This window comes from Poecilia formosa, unplaced genomic scaffold, assembly GCF_000485575.1.
Source record: "Poecilia formosa unplaced genomic scaffold, Poecilia_formosa-5.1.2 Scaffold143, whole genome shotgun sequence".
Taxonomy (NCBI): Eukaryota; Metazoa; Chordata; class Actinopteri; order Cyprinodontiformes; family Poeciliidae; genus Poecilia; species Poecilia formosa.
This window is the reverse complement of record NW_006800082.1, coordinates 89,330-102,866: the sequence shown is the minus strand read 5'-3', so window position 1 is coordinate 102,866 and position 13,537 is coordinate 89,330. Positions and strand designations below refer to the sequence as shown.

Genomic DNA, 13,537 nt, shown 5'->3' with positions numbered 1-13,537 from the left:
TACTCTGCTGTGAGGCGGTCCTCGCTCTGACGTAATTCATGCTCATACGTTTTCCACAGAGACATAGCTGGATGTTTCAGTGTTTCAAAAACCTAGAAAAACACCAGATTTTTCCAGATTACAGTTTGCAATGTTGTCTTTTTATTGTAAATACTTATTTTCCTTCCCCAATGCTTTGCAGGTAGAGCCAACAAGTGGCACATTTTCACTCACTTGTTACATAACTGAGGACTTTTTGACTTTGTCTCCAGCTGTAAAATCCTCTCATCTTTAACTATAAGATTAAAAGTCTTTGGAGAACATTAAAGGGCAATTAAAGCGCTTCAAGGCTGCTGTCAAGTCTCTTATCAGAGTCAGAACTGGGTCATAGCAGAGCCAAGGTCGAGAGCTGAGCTGGGAATAATTAGCTCAGAACAATCACTGTTATTTGGTTTCAGCTGCAGCTCAAACAGCAAACACAGGATTTAATAAGTCGGCAGAAATCCTTCCAGTTCTGCCTGCTTTTTGTTCAAAGTGCAGCAGAAATCTTCCTCATAACAGCAGCTGCTTCAGCTCTAATATTCTAACCGAGGAGAGGAAGAAAATTAATGTTTCTGCTCCCACCTGTCTGTGAATGTGGCGCATAAAACCGTCTTAATGTTGACCCAAATGCAACTACATCACCTAATCTCTCTGAGGCGCCATGAAGGAAGAAACTGAAGTGACTCCGATTATTTTCCAAAGAATAATCGGAGTCAGTTTATTTTTGGTTTCCACTTGTTCAAATCAAGCTGACTTGTTTAGCTAGCTAGCAACTAGCTAGCTTAGAAACCGACCCAGACATCCTCCCTCCTGACAACTAAACGTAGCTAATATATCAAAAAGTAGTTAAAAATGATTGTTTTAGCTTAATGCTAATATTAGCACGAGGGCTATCACTTGCACATAGAGCAAAAACTTTGCCAATGCTAAGGTTAGCATCGTTGCTAGCAAAGTCAGCAGTCAAATCGCCTAAATTTACGGCACCTGATTTATTCCACTATATGTCATAAATGTTGTTTCTCTTTACTACTATTTTTGTAATAAAATCATCTAAATAAAAACGATATTAGGCGGCCATCTTAAAGCGGGTTAACTCACTCATAGGTCCATCAAGGTGGAGTCAGCCATTGGCATCACGTTCAAACGGTCAAAACATTAAATAAATCTAGAGATTGATCTCTGTACCAACACACTAATTGACATTAATATATAAAACTTTTTTTTTCTCATTTCACAGGATTATTTAGCTGATGAATAGCTGATGCTAATTCACTGATGCTAATGCTAACGCTACATTGTACAATTTCTTTTTTTTTCTAATATAATAAAGTTAATGGAATCCCTTCTTTCCTGATTCTGATGCTACATTTGAACTTTACCAATATGTCTCCACCTCACATGCACTGAGCTGCTGCTTTGTGATTGGCTCATTTCTGTCAGCAAGCAATTGAACTGGTGTACCTAACAAAGAGGCCAGTCAACGTTTATATAATATATGAACTTGTATATATAATTTTGACCCCATTTTGATTAAAGAAAATGCACCATACATTCAAATTTTACCTTTAAAAATAATTTATTTTGTTTTATAACTATTCCACATTACGGGAAAAAACATTTATTTTAATAAATTATTAAAAACTAAAAATTAAAACATTTTTGCTCAGGCAGCAGGAATGTTGCAGCACTAAATTCAGAATATCTTAAAACAATTGATATCTAAACAAATCTGCATTTAATGTGTAAAATTATTAGCGACACCTCTGATTTCATCCCAAAACTTTACTTTATTCCTGCAAATGTGTATAAAAATGTTCATATTTTAACTTTACAACAAGCCTCTTCTTCACAATATGATTATTATATTCAGTTAATTAAAAAGAAAATCTTTGAATGAAAGAGAAAATACCATAAAATCAGAATAAATGATTACTAAAGTCATCGTTAGACATTAGAAAATGTTGGGTTTTTTTAAAATATATTTTAATGAAAAATAAACTGTTTTAGCTATAATCTGCTACATATAAATTTAGCTGTGTTTTTCCATGGTATTTAATTATGCAAACAAAAAAGTATTCTGATTTTATTTTTCTATTTATATTTACAGCAGTTTTCCTAGAAGAACTCATCATTTTATTTGCCATAGAAATTTAAATAAATGCATTTAGCTGCACTTAAGCAAAAAAAGTAATTATTAATTATTCGTTTGTAGAAAACAGGAATAAAACAAGAAATTAGCAGAATAAATGGATCTTTTAACTTTTTTAAACTTGTCAGAATATCTCAATCTAATGCCAATTTTTGTTATCTTTACTTTAAGTAGCTTTTAAAGACATATTTTAGATTTTTCTGTAGCTTTATGGCATGATTTCCAACTAAACTTCTCCATGAACGCTGTATTTCCGACAGCACCTGAAGGCATCACCGGTGGATTTTCAGAGTGGGCGGGGCCGTTCGCGTTCCTCGGTAAAATCTGAGGCGCGCGCCGCCCCTGTCATTTTCGACACCTGAGAGCCGACCGATACCGGAGAGTAAAACCCGAACCAGCAACCCGACAGAACCAGTAGCATCATGCCGTCTCTGCGACACTCCTACACGGTGACGGCCCCGGGACACCCCGTCGGCCTGCCGCTGGACGAACCGGAGCTGCGGCGCAAGCAGCTGTCCCGCTCCATGCTGGTCAACACCTTCATGGGTCTGATCATCAACCCGGCCAAGGTGAGTCCACATACAGGTCTTTTCTCTGAAAAAAGGTTTTAATGTGTTTTTCCTGCAGATTAACTTCATTCTGCTCCGCAAATATCAGTTTTGAGTTATCAATTTTTGTTTTCTTCCAGAAGAATTTATATTTTTATTAACCCTTATGTTTTATAAATTTCTGAATTTTGATCATTTCTGCACATGAAATATAATAATAAAATTGGAAGCAATCACGTGCAACATTCAGGCATAACATTATGACCAGCGTGGACACTGACTGGTTTTTCTCCTGGAGTTTCATCTGCAGCAGGTTAAACTCCAGGGTCACTTGATCAGATCTGCTAGTGGTCATAATGTTTTGCCTGATTGCAGTATGCTTTGAGATAATGCATTAAAGGAAAACAGCTGCACAGAAATAATCACTGTTTTCTGCTACAACATAGACCTGAAATGATTAGTCATGATTAATCGATTATTGAAATAATTGCCAACTAATCGATTAATCGTTAACAGACTTATTACAAAACGGTTAAAAATGTATATAAAATTTGCATTAAAGATAAAAACATGACATGAAGCAAGCGAAGAAATCTCAAAATGCAACAACTCTAGAGCTATATAGTCGAACATGGTGGTGGTAGTGTGATGATCTGGGCCTGCTTTTGCTGAGTCCAGATAAATCATCATTTAAAAAAAAAAATCGCTTTTTCCTAGTTACCTGCTGCTTTTTCTCTGATATTAAAGTTTATTTGATGATCTGCAACATTTAAAAACAGAAGGAATCTGTAAAGGTGTAAATAATTTTCCACAGAGATTAAATTGACAAACACAGTTGAGTCTTGACTGCATGTTGCATGAGTGTGTAGAAATGATGGTAAAGTTGAGCCGGGCGTCCTGCATGCGGAGCGGATCGGGTGTTGGGAGAAAAGCTGCAGACGGCTGCATCAAGTGGGGCTGTTGCGTAACGGGAAGCAGAACTGCTGATAAGCGGCGCGTCTCAGGAAGAACACCTTATCGTTCACGCAGCAGGACTCTGCTGGCACCAGGACCGGCCCGCAGTCAGCACATATTTCTGTTTACGTGGGCCGGAGGTGTCAGGCTCAGGTCGACCCGAGGAGTTTCTTACATAACCAGAACCTCAACCGAGACCAGAGAGTTTTCATTTAACTCCACACTCATCTTACGACTGAAGGAAACGGAGATAATCATCGGTTTTAATCGTGATTAATCGTTTATCGAAATAATCATCAACTAATCAATTAATCATTAACTGGAAAATACAAACTTGGGGAAAAAAGACATATTTAAAGCAGTAATTAAGTCAAAACTGAACAAAGTGCGTATAATAAGATAAAAATCTTTGCTTTGACTTCACCTGGTTCAAATTCACTGAAATAACTATGTTGTTGCATTTAGGCAATAAAATGTTTATTTTCATATTTAAAGAAGGAATTAAACTAATTGTGTATAGTTCATTTTAAAAAAAATCTGGATGAAATAGAAAAATACCTAAAAATCTGAATAATCAATTTCTCAAATAATTGTTATTTACATCCCTAAAATCAAAATATTCATGAACAAATCTGCATTACTGTGTAAAACAAACAGTTGCATCTGGAATTTTCCTGAAAATATTCATCAAAAACGTTCATAGTTTAACTTTATAATGAGCCTCTTCCTAAATAACATGAGTTATGTAGTCAGTTACTAAAAATCTTTGTATGAAAGAGAAAAATACCTAAAGATGCTGAAATAGAATCATGTTTAAAAATGAGTCATTTCTCAAACGGTATGGATTTCCACAGTGATTTAAAAATGAAAATCCATCATGAATTTACAGAAAACATTTCAGGATGGAGGATTTGTCTGGAAATATCCACATTTCTCCTCACTTTCTGCTGTTTTCTTCTAAGATCCCTTGGATTCCTACGTTTTCATTTGAACCGTGTCGCTCTGTGTTTACCGTGTAAACATCTAGACGATAAAACTCGGGTTCAGCCGGGTCTCCAGAGCCCACTCCAACGTGTTTACACCCTCAGCCAAGGCGAGGCCACTGCCACCGCCGCCGTCACATGCTGCACGCCTGCAGGATGCCAATTTCAGCACAGAATGTTCCCAGGCTCTCTGAAGTCCTGCCAGCCGGTGCACAGAGTTCACCTGAACGCATCACTTCCTGTGAGCCCGGTCCTGCTGGTTTGGACCCACACCATATGTCTGCTTCCAGACTGCAGAGACTGATTTAAACCAGAGTTATCTAGGATTATACATGCATTAATAGCAGTAATAAGTAGAAATTGACCGATGCTGGTTTTTTAAGGCCGAGTCTAACTGATCTAAAATATGTGCTGCAAATAAAATAAACCAACGTATAATCTTTTAAAAAGTGAATAAAATCAGAATATATAAAAACTACTTAAATGAAATGTCACAAAAAAATACATTGAATAAATACTGAATATGTTAAAAAGTAAAAAAAAAAAGAAGAAAGAATAGTGATGATTTAACATAAATACTGTTGGAAAATTATAAACGAATATTACAAATAAGTTGAAAAGTTCTTTTAAAGAATCACAATCTGAAGCCTTTTATGTTATTTCTATAGTTATCTGGACTTTTGTTAGGCTCAGCCTTCCATACATGAGCCGCTGCTGCTGCTGCTTAATTCCCAGTTTAAAGGTGAACATATTTACATTTCCAGCTGTCAGCAGAGGCGTTGATGCGTTTTGCTGCTCGGTCAGCTCATTATTGCATTATTATGTAACAGAAGTGATGACTGAGCCGCATGTCAGCGCCCGCTGGAACATCATCACCTCAAAACAATCTGTTCTGTCAATATTAGGTCATCAGGGTGGCTTAATGAAACTAAATGCGGGTGTTGATTATAAAAATAAAAATGTTTTTACTCATTTTCAGGTTATGTAAGCGGCTCTGGGAACTGAACTTTTTTTAGCAGGAAGCGTCTAAGACCCAGACTGTAGAAATGGATTCCTGTGGCGGTAGCACATGGCTATGATGTTTGGGGGCGGGCTCAAAAACCTTTATTTTCTTCTCTTTCTTTAATTTAATCTCTGTTTTATAGCTTTTTACTGTTATATAAAACATTTAAGCTCATGTCAGGTGTCATATATTTATATTTTGGGATATTAGTAATATAAAAAGTACTCAATTATTTGAAAATGTTTAAAGTTATAGTACTTTTTCTACCCACAATGCATCATTTCATAGCAGAAATACCACCAGAATCCTCCCTCGAAATATTTATTAAGTTGATTTATTGAAAATTTCTAACATCAACTAGTGATACTTTGCAGTTTATTTATGTAAAAATACTCTGGGAGCTCAGACATTTCAGTTTTCTGTCCTCTAGACTGAATAGGAAGTGTTTTAAGGAAAAGGTCATTTAAGGCCTGGATGAATCAAACTATGGAGACATGTTGCGTTTCATAACGACAACATGATGAAATGCCACGATGTCGTCTGCATAGAGACGAACTTTATCCTCCCCGTGACCTCAGATCCAGAACCCGACTTCTCCCTCCATCACATCACCTGACCTCATCTGACCTCATCGTACGATTCGGGCTGCAGCATAAAAATAGAAAATGGTGCTGTTGCTGCTGCAGAAACCAAGTATTCAGTTAGAAACTGCAGAGGGAGCTTGGATCTGAAATAGAACAAAAAATAAAAATATCTACTTTTCCATATTTTGTCACATTAGAACCATGAACATAAAAATATTTCATTTCAGATTAGATTACACATCATTTAGTCTTCAGCAGTCATCAGGAAACTTCTGAAGGCAACTGGTTGAATGAGGGCTGAATACTTTTACACAGCGCACTTTTCAGTTGAAAATGTTTTTAATTCTGTCTAATTTTCTTTCTACTTCACTGTTGTATATCATTTTGCGTTGGCCTCCCACGTTAAATATATTTATGGGTGTAATGCAGCAAAAAATTGAAAAATTAGCCACGTAAGATAATTTTATACATTCGAAATAAATTTAAGAAATCAAGTAATCTAGTAATTCAATTAATTTTTTAAATAAGAAAATAAAAATTTTATTGACTAAAACACAATAACGCTTGATTATTTGTGTCTTGTAAGTTAGTTAGTTAGTTAGTTAGTTAGTTAGTTAGTTAGTTAGTTAGTTAGTTAGTTATTGTGTTACTGATATTTGCTGTAGGAACTAGATCAAAAATAAATTTTGTGGTTTTGTAGTGATTACTACCAGACTTAAACAGAACCTGTCTGACAGCACGAAGTAGGCGGAAACATCTCAGAAAGTGACTTGATAGAAATAAATTCTGCAACAGACGAGAAATGGAAGAAAAGAACCAAAAACGTCTTAAAGCTGAAGTCAGGCTGAAAAATGTAGGTTTTTGATGTCTGAGGTAATTTTGAATGTTTCTGTTTGTGAACAGAGCAAGAGTCCACAGGGCCTAGTGGGACTGAGGAACCTGGGCAACACGGTAAGCCTCCCAGCCTCACAGTGTCTCTCCCAGTGAAACCAGCAGCTCAGACTGGATCCGTGGTGACGTTTGCTCTCGTTTCCAGTGCTTCATGAACTCCATCCTGCAGTGTCTGAGCAACACGTCCGAGCTGAGAGACTACTGCCTGTGGAACTTCCACCTGATGGAGCTGAACCACCGGACAAACACGGCGCTCATGGAAGGTGGGCGGAGCCTCTGCGTGACGAACGCTGCGTTATCAGCTTTCAGACGGTTTCTGGGTTAAGTGTAGGTCTCAACCTGTAAACTTTATGTTTTTACACTCCCTCATCATCACTCAGCTGTTAAACCCAAATCCTTCCAGCCTCAGTCAGCGAACGCGACACAGAAAAGCTGCATTGTTTAATGTATAATTTTTACGGCGTAATCTGAGCGCAGAGAACGTTTATCACCTGTAGTGGCACGCTACGCATCCTGGGCTCAGGGTGGGAACATCAGGTCAGCAGACGAGCCTCAGGAGACATTTTAGTAAAACTAGAGGGACATGTCTGTAATTCATCAATTACAATAAATCAAAACTATACATTTACAAAATAAGCAACATTTTCAATTCAAAAACCAATTTTTCCTGCTAAATTATTGAATAAATAGACATATGAGCTCAACAGCAAATATATGTATTGTTTTAATCTGTTCTGGTTCTTTTCAGGCTGTTTGTAAATGTTACTTGTGCGTCAGATTTACGGATGTACCAGAAACATGTGAACACAAATGTTCCTGGTGGAACATTCATACCTAAACAAAGAAAAAGTGATTAGTTCTGTTAAAGTTTTTTTAATTAATGCGAATAATTTATAAAATCAACGTGTCAAAGTCCCGGCCCCCATTAAAACACGTCATCTGTGTTGAATCTAAATTTGTCCTGATATTCATGACGGAAATCAAAGCTCCCAGTGACCTTCTCTGCTGAGTATTAATATTTTGTTTTGAGATTGTTTGATTTGGACATTTGATTTTGACCGTGGAAAGGTTGGCAGCAGATACTTTTGGTCCTGTGGGACTCGGGATGGGTTCTTTGTTTCCTCCGGTTCTTCCTAAATATGTAAACATGGAGAGATCCGCTCCATGTTCTCTGGATTTCATTTGCAGAGTTTGGGATTATGTTGGGATGATTCCTGTTGGACTGTGAAGCTATGGATGGATTTACTAATAAATCGCTAACATTTTTCTCTCTTCCTGTCTTGCTTCCGTTTTCTGGTTTAGAGTTTGCAAAGCTGACTCAGAATCTGTGGACGTCTGTGAACAACGAGGCCGTCAGTCCGTCTGAATTCAGAAACCAGATTCAGAAATTTGCCCCCAAATTTATTGGCTGCAAGTAAGTTTCTCTTCTTCTTCTCAGAAAGCCTTAAATCTCAGGTGAGAGAAGTTGTCAGATTAGATAAAATCGTTTTTCTCTGCAGCCAGCAGGACGCCCAGGAGTTCCTGCGCTTCCTGTTGGACGGCCTCCACAACGAGGTGAACCGGGCCACGATCCGGCGAAAGGTGTCGGTCCAAGACATCGACCACCTCCCGTAAGCCGACTCCCTCCTCCAGAGGTTTCTCAGCTTCACTTGTGTTTTTCTGCTAAATCTCAATTATTTGATCTGCAGTGATGAAGAAAAAGCCCGGCGGACGTGGAACATGTACCTGGAGAGAGAGGACAGCAGAGTAGTTGGTAAGAGTCTTTGAAACATCAGTGAAGCAACATGACTGCCTTCCAGTGAACTTGACCTTTGACTTCTGACATGCCTCCTTCCAGACCTGTTTGCGGGGCAGCTGAAAAGCTCTCTGACCTGCACAGTTTGTGGTTTCCGCTCCACCGTGTTCGAGCCGTTTTGGGATCTATCGGTTCCGATCGCACAGGTGAGGAGACACAACCTGCCAGCCAATCAGATTCTGGTTCAGCACCACTTACCTGAAATGGACCCGATTTCTGCTTAAAACGCTGCTTCTACGAAAACCCAAATGATGATACTCCAGCAATTATTTTACTAGGGCTGGAACGATTAATCGGATTTAACTAATTTAGTAAACGATTAATCATTAACTGGAGTATTCAGACTTTAAAAAGCCATATTTTCTACCCAGAACTCATCTAGTAATTTTCCTTCACCAGGTTCAAATTCAGTAAAAAAAAAAATCCTGTTCAGCAACTTTTGCTATCAATGATTAATCAGTTTATGTTTGAAGGGTTGACTGAGCTTTAGATGCTTTCTTTACCACAAATGTCAAGCCTCACTAAAATAGTGCTGTTATTGCATTTTAGACAATAACATGTTTATTTTATGCAGAAAATGGATTGAATTACTTGATTTGCATTTTTATGTATTTCTAAATTAGAAAAGAAGCTCATAAGTAAATAATATGCAGAATGTTGCAGTTTTTTATCCGATTAATCATTAGAATAATTGATAGGATAAGCAATTATTCTGATGATTAATTGACAGTATAATTCATAGAATCATTGATTATTCTGATGATTAGCTAATTAATCGTAAGTGTAATTGATAGATTATTCTGATGATTAATTGATTAATCAACAAAATAATTGATTACTGAAATAATCAGCTCTACACTTTACTGCTCTATCCTGGCGTTGATGATTTTAAGTTCTCAGAAAGCAAAAAACAATCAATAAAACATTAAATTCTTCTTGAAACCTTCATTTTAGATCTTGATACTCTGAGATTGTGGTAAATGAATTTTCCTGACTGGATGTTGACTGATCCTTTACAGAAGAGCTCTGGTGAAGTGACGCTGAAGGACTGCTTGAGGCTCTTCACAAGAGAAGACGTGCTGGACGGAGAAGAAAGACCGGTAACAGACCTGGCAACAGCTAGCAGCTTTTTCTGTTTTAAGATGCCGCAGACAGAATCTGACTGCCTGCAACGCCTTTGTTTCTTTCTCAGACCTGCAACAAATGCAAAGCCAGAAGAAAATGCACCAAGAGGTTCAGCATCCAGAGGTTCCCTCAGGTTCTTGTACTTCGTATCCTTTTTGCAGTCGATTTTGCAGCATGCAAATGCTAATCCTCCCGCTAACACAAAAGTATACCAGATAAACGGTTTTTGTCCCTTGACCCCGGTTTGCCTCTCAGACCTGAAGCGTTTCTCAGACTCAAATGTCCGAGCGAGCAAACTGAACACCTTCGTCGACTTTCCTCTCAAAGATCTGGACCTGAGGGAGTTTTCAGTGGACAGCAGTGGTGAGTATCTGCAGCAAAAACAGAAACTATCTAGAGAAGAAGCTTCAGTTGTTACAGCTAAAAACTACAAATCAGTCCCAAATCTAGTCCCTGATCCTTCAGTCACATGAAGACAGTTACAAAGTCGGTCTTCTGTCACTATTTACAGGATTAAAGGACTACTGTCCCGGCAAATTCTAGAAAAACTCCACACCACAAATGTGGACCAAATTTCCAGAAAACTGCAAAACAACTGAAACACTGAGATCCTTTAAATCAAGATTAAAACTCATCTGGTTAGAGCTGATTTTGATTCATAATAACTCGAACATTGACCAGTAATTTTGATTATGGTGTTCGACAGAATTTAATGTCTGTCACTGGTTTTTATAATGTTTTCGGCATGTTAAACAATTGATTCTTCTCGCAGAGCGTCCCATCTACAACCTGTACGCCGTATCCAACCACACGGGGAACGTGCTGGGCGGCCATTACACGTCGTCCTGCAGGAACCCAGCGCTGGGGGAGTGGTTCAGCTACAACGACTCCAGGTATCAGATCTCACCTCACTGGGTTCACGTATCAGCTTATCAGGCTGATCACGCAGCCTCCGCCTGCTGCGCCCGCCGCTGACCTCATTGTCGCCATAAAACTCTGCAGCAGCTTAAATTTTACGACCAAATTAGGGGTCAGCTGCGTGTTTACAAGCCTGTGGGTGTGTGTGTGTGTGTGTGTGTGTGTGTGCTTAGCAGGTTAAGCACGCATAATGTAAATAAATTATCAGGGAATGTTGAAAAAACTAACTACATGATATTTAACAAAAGAGAGGTTGATGTTGATGGGGTTGAGATTAACCGTGAGAGAGATCAAATTCCTCTTGATGAAAACATAAACTGCAAACCACACATCAACAATTAACATATCAAGGAAAATTAGGTCATTATATAAAATGACCTAATTTTCATCATTCAATGGAATGATGTTATACAATTCACAGATCGTTCCCTATTTCACCTATTGTGTAGAAGTTTGAGGGAATGTTTGAAAAGGATAAACAAGTTCTATTTTTATTTTGTAAAAAAGGAGGAAAAAAAGGCTGCTAGGTAATGATGACTAGCATTGGTTTTAGCTGTCAAGTCTTCAATATAAAGCGCTAAATCTTTAATGTATTTGTGATATATAAAAGAGATGCAGTGCTTTGCTACTAAATGTCAACACTACAACAACTAAATAGGGTTAGGAAAAAGTTTTAATTAAAAAGAAAATGGTAAAGGAGAGGGAAGTAGGTCAGCTATGCTAGCTTGATTTTAACAACCTTAACATGTCAATGTGCTGTGGAATTTGGTGTGTTTTGGTTCAGTTAACAAAAAAGAAAGAAGAAAGGCGACACACACGAAAACTGTCAGACAGATCATCAGGAGAGCATCAGCAGCTATCAACCACTACTGTATTAGATTAGCTAATTTATACTAGCTAACCACAAAGGTAGCTAATGTACCACAGTGATCACTTATCAATAATCACAAAGATAAACACCAAGCCTGAAAACATAAATGGCCTGAATGTTCTGTTCTTTGTGTGGGAAATGTTTGAGTGTTTTTTGGTGTTGAATCCTGAAACATAATAGTGGCGTTGATGTCAGTCAGTTGCTATGGCAACGAGTCTGCGTAGTGACACGGAGAGCAAGAAAAAAGAATAGGAGTGTTTTTGACTTGTGTTTTTAACTGCTTCCCAGCGTTATTTCCCCCTTTCCTGTGGTGCACTGCATTCAATTAATAATCCATACTTCTCCAGGCTTCATTTAGTTAAAAGATTCGACTACGTTTTTGTTTTTTTTTCCTCCGGATGTAAGCAATAACGTGCCACGTATCTATGCACGATTGTTGTTTTCGTCAAACTACTCCTTTTTATTCAAAACTTTTGTCTATGTTAAAATGTGGGATGTTAATTTTAAGCTCCAAATGAATGAAATAAATTAAAAACTAAAGCATGTCGCGCGTGTCTCTGCAGGGTCAGTCCCATGTCGTCCAGCCAGGTGCGCAGCAGCAACGCCTACGTCCTCTTCTACGAGATGGCCAACTCTTCACACGGAAAGTACCAGACTTGTCGACTGTAGAAACGGCGAGACGAGCTGCACTCAACTGAGCCTGAACACACGGAGCTAGAGCGCCCTCTGGTGGAGAAGGAACTGCCATTACAAACTGTGAACATGGCTTCTGGAAAAGCTTCTTGAAAAGGGTCAAAACTGAAGAAAAAGTTGTTTTTACGGCCATTTTTCGACACTTCCTTTCAATATTTATAAATTATCTTTCAGAAGACATAATTTATTCTTTTTAATTTATTCTGCTTGTTGACTCCAGCGATGGTTTGAGGATGTTTTTAAGTGGAGACAGTAATATTTTTGTACAGTATTTATGCACAGCAGAGTGAATGTGATGTGACTGAAGTTCCTGACTTTACATCCAAAGTCTGTAAATGATTAAAAGTCGTCACTGAATGACTCCATATCATGTGTTTGCTTTATTTAGCCATCCATTTGTCCAGCTGCAGAGATTTTTAGCTCCATCTGGAGCCACAACCTTTTACTTACAAGTATGAATCCAATCTGGGTTAAAATATCTGAGTTTGTTTACAATATATTTATTGAGGTTTTTCATATATTGAACATAGAAAACACCCATTCGCAGTTTTGCGAAAGGCAAATTTTTCAACACCACCTCATCTCAGCGCCTTTTTAGGGAAAACATGAGTTTTGTCAAAATTGGCACGTTTCCATAAAGTGAATTTATTTTCGTAATTTCAATTTACGCAGTTCTGTTTAATGGAAACACAGGTACTGGCGGCCCAACGGAACAGCTGTTGGATCTCTTGCTCCCTGATGGGAGAGAGAAAGAGACCCGACAGAACCAGAACAGAAATCCAGGTTGGTTCTGTTTACCTGAGCAGCCATTTTACCCAGTGGTTGGTACTCTCATCCTGTTCTGACCATGCTGGTTGCTGTTGGAAACTGATTGATTATTTCTTTGATTACCTCAGATGAAATCAGATACAAATCCAAATTATGAAACTGTTCTGTCTGGGTTTCAGTGGAAGATACTGATGTAGTTTTGGTGAAGTTTGACCTTTAACCCCATAACTAAAT

The 13,537-nt window shown here is 38.1% G+C and overlaps 1 protein-coding gene across 1 annotated transcript; it reads left to right on the top strand.

Annotated features, from left to right (window-relative positions):
• Positions 1-2,509: 2,509 nt before the first annotated feature.
• Positions 2,510-12,900, top strand: LOC103145516 (ubiquitin carboxyl-terminal hydrolase 2-like). Its single transcript, XM_007562954.2, has 12 exons — positions 2,510-2,739; positions 7,146-7,193; positions 7,279-7,396; positions 8,436-8,547; positions 8,633-8,743; positions 8,822-8,886; positions 8,971-9,074; positions 9,948-10,028; positions 10,121-10,199; positions 10,309-10,416; positions 10,826-10,946; positions 12,406-12,900. Exons 1-12 carry the CDS (start codon positions 2,593-2,595, stop codon positions 12,509-12,511), a joined length of 1,200 nt encoding a protein of 399 aa, XP_007563016.1. The 5' UTR covers positions 2,510-2,592; the 3' UTR covers positions 12,512-12,900.
• The last annotated feature ends 637 nt before the right edge of the window (positions 12,901-13,537 follow it).

Bases quoted from the DNA above. Each gene is read 5' to 3' on its own strand.
- LOC103145516 (XM_007562954.2), top strand. From the start codon at position 2,593: ATGCCGTCTCTGCGACACTCCTACACGGTGACGGCCCCGGGACACCCC. The intron at 7,194-7,278 runs GTAAGCCTCCCA...TCTCGTTTCCAG, and splicing joins TGAGGAACCTGGGCAACACG to TGCTTCATGAACTCCATCCT. The intron at 8,887-8,970 runs GTAAGAGTCTTT...GCCTCCTTCCAG, and splicing joins AGAGGACAGCAGAGTAGTTG to ACCTGTTTGCGGGGCAGCTG.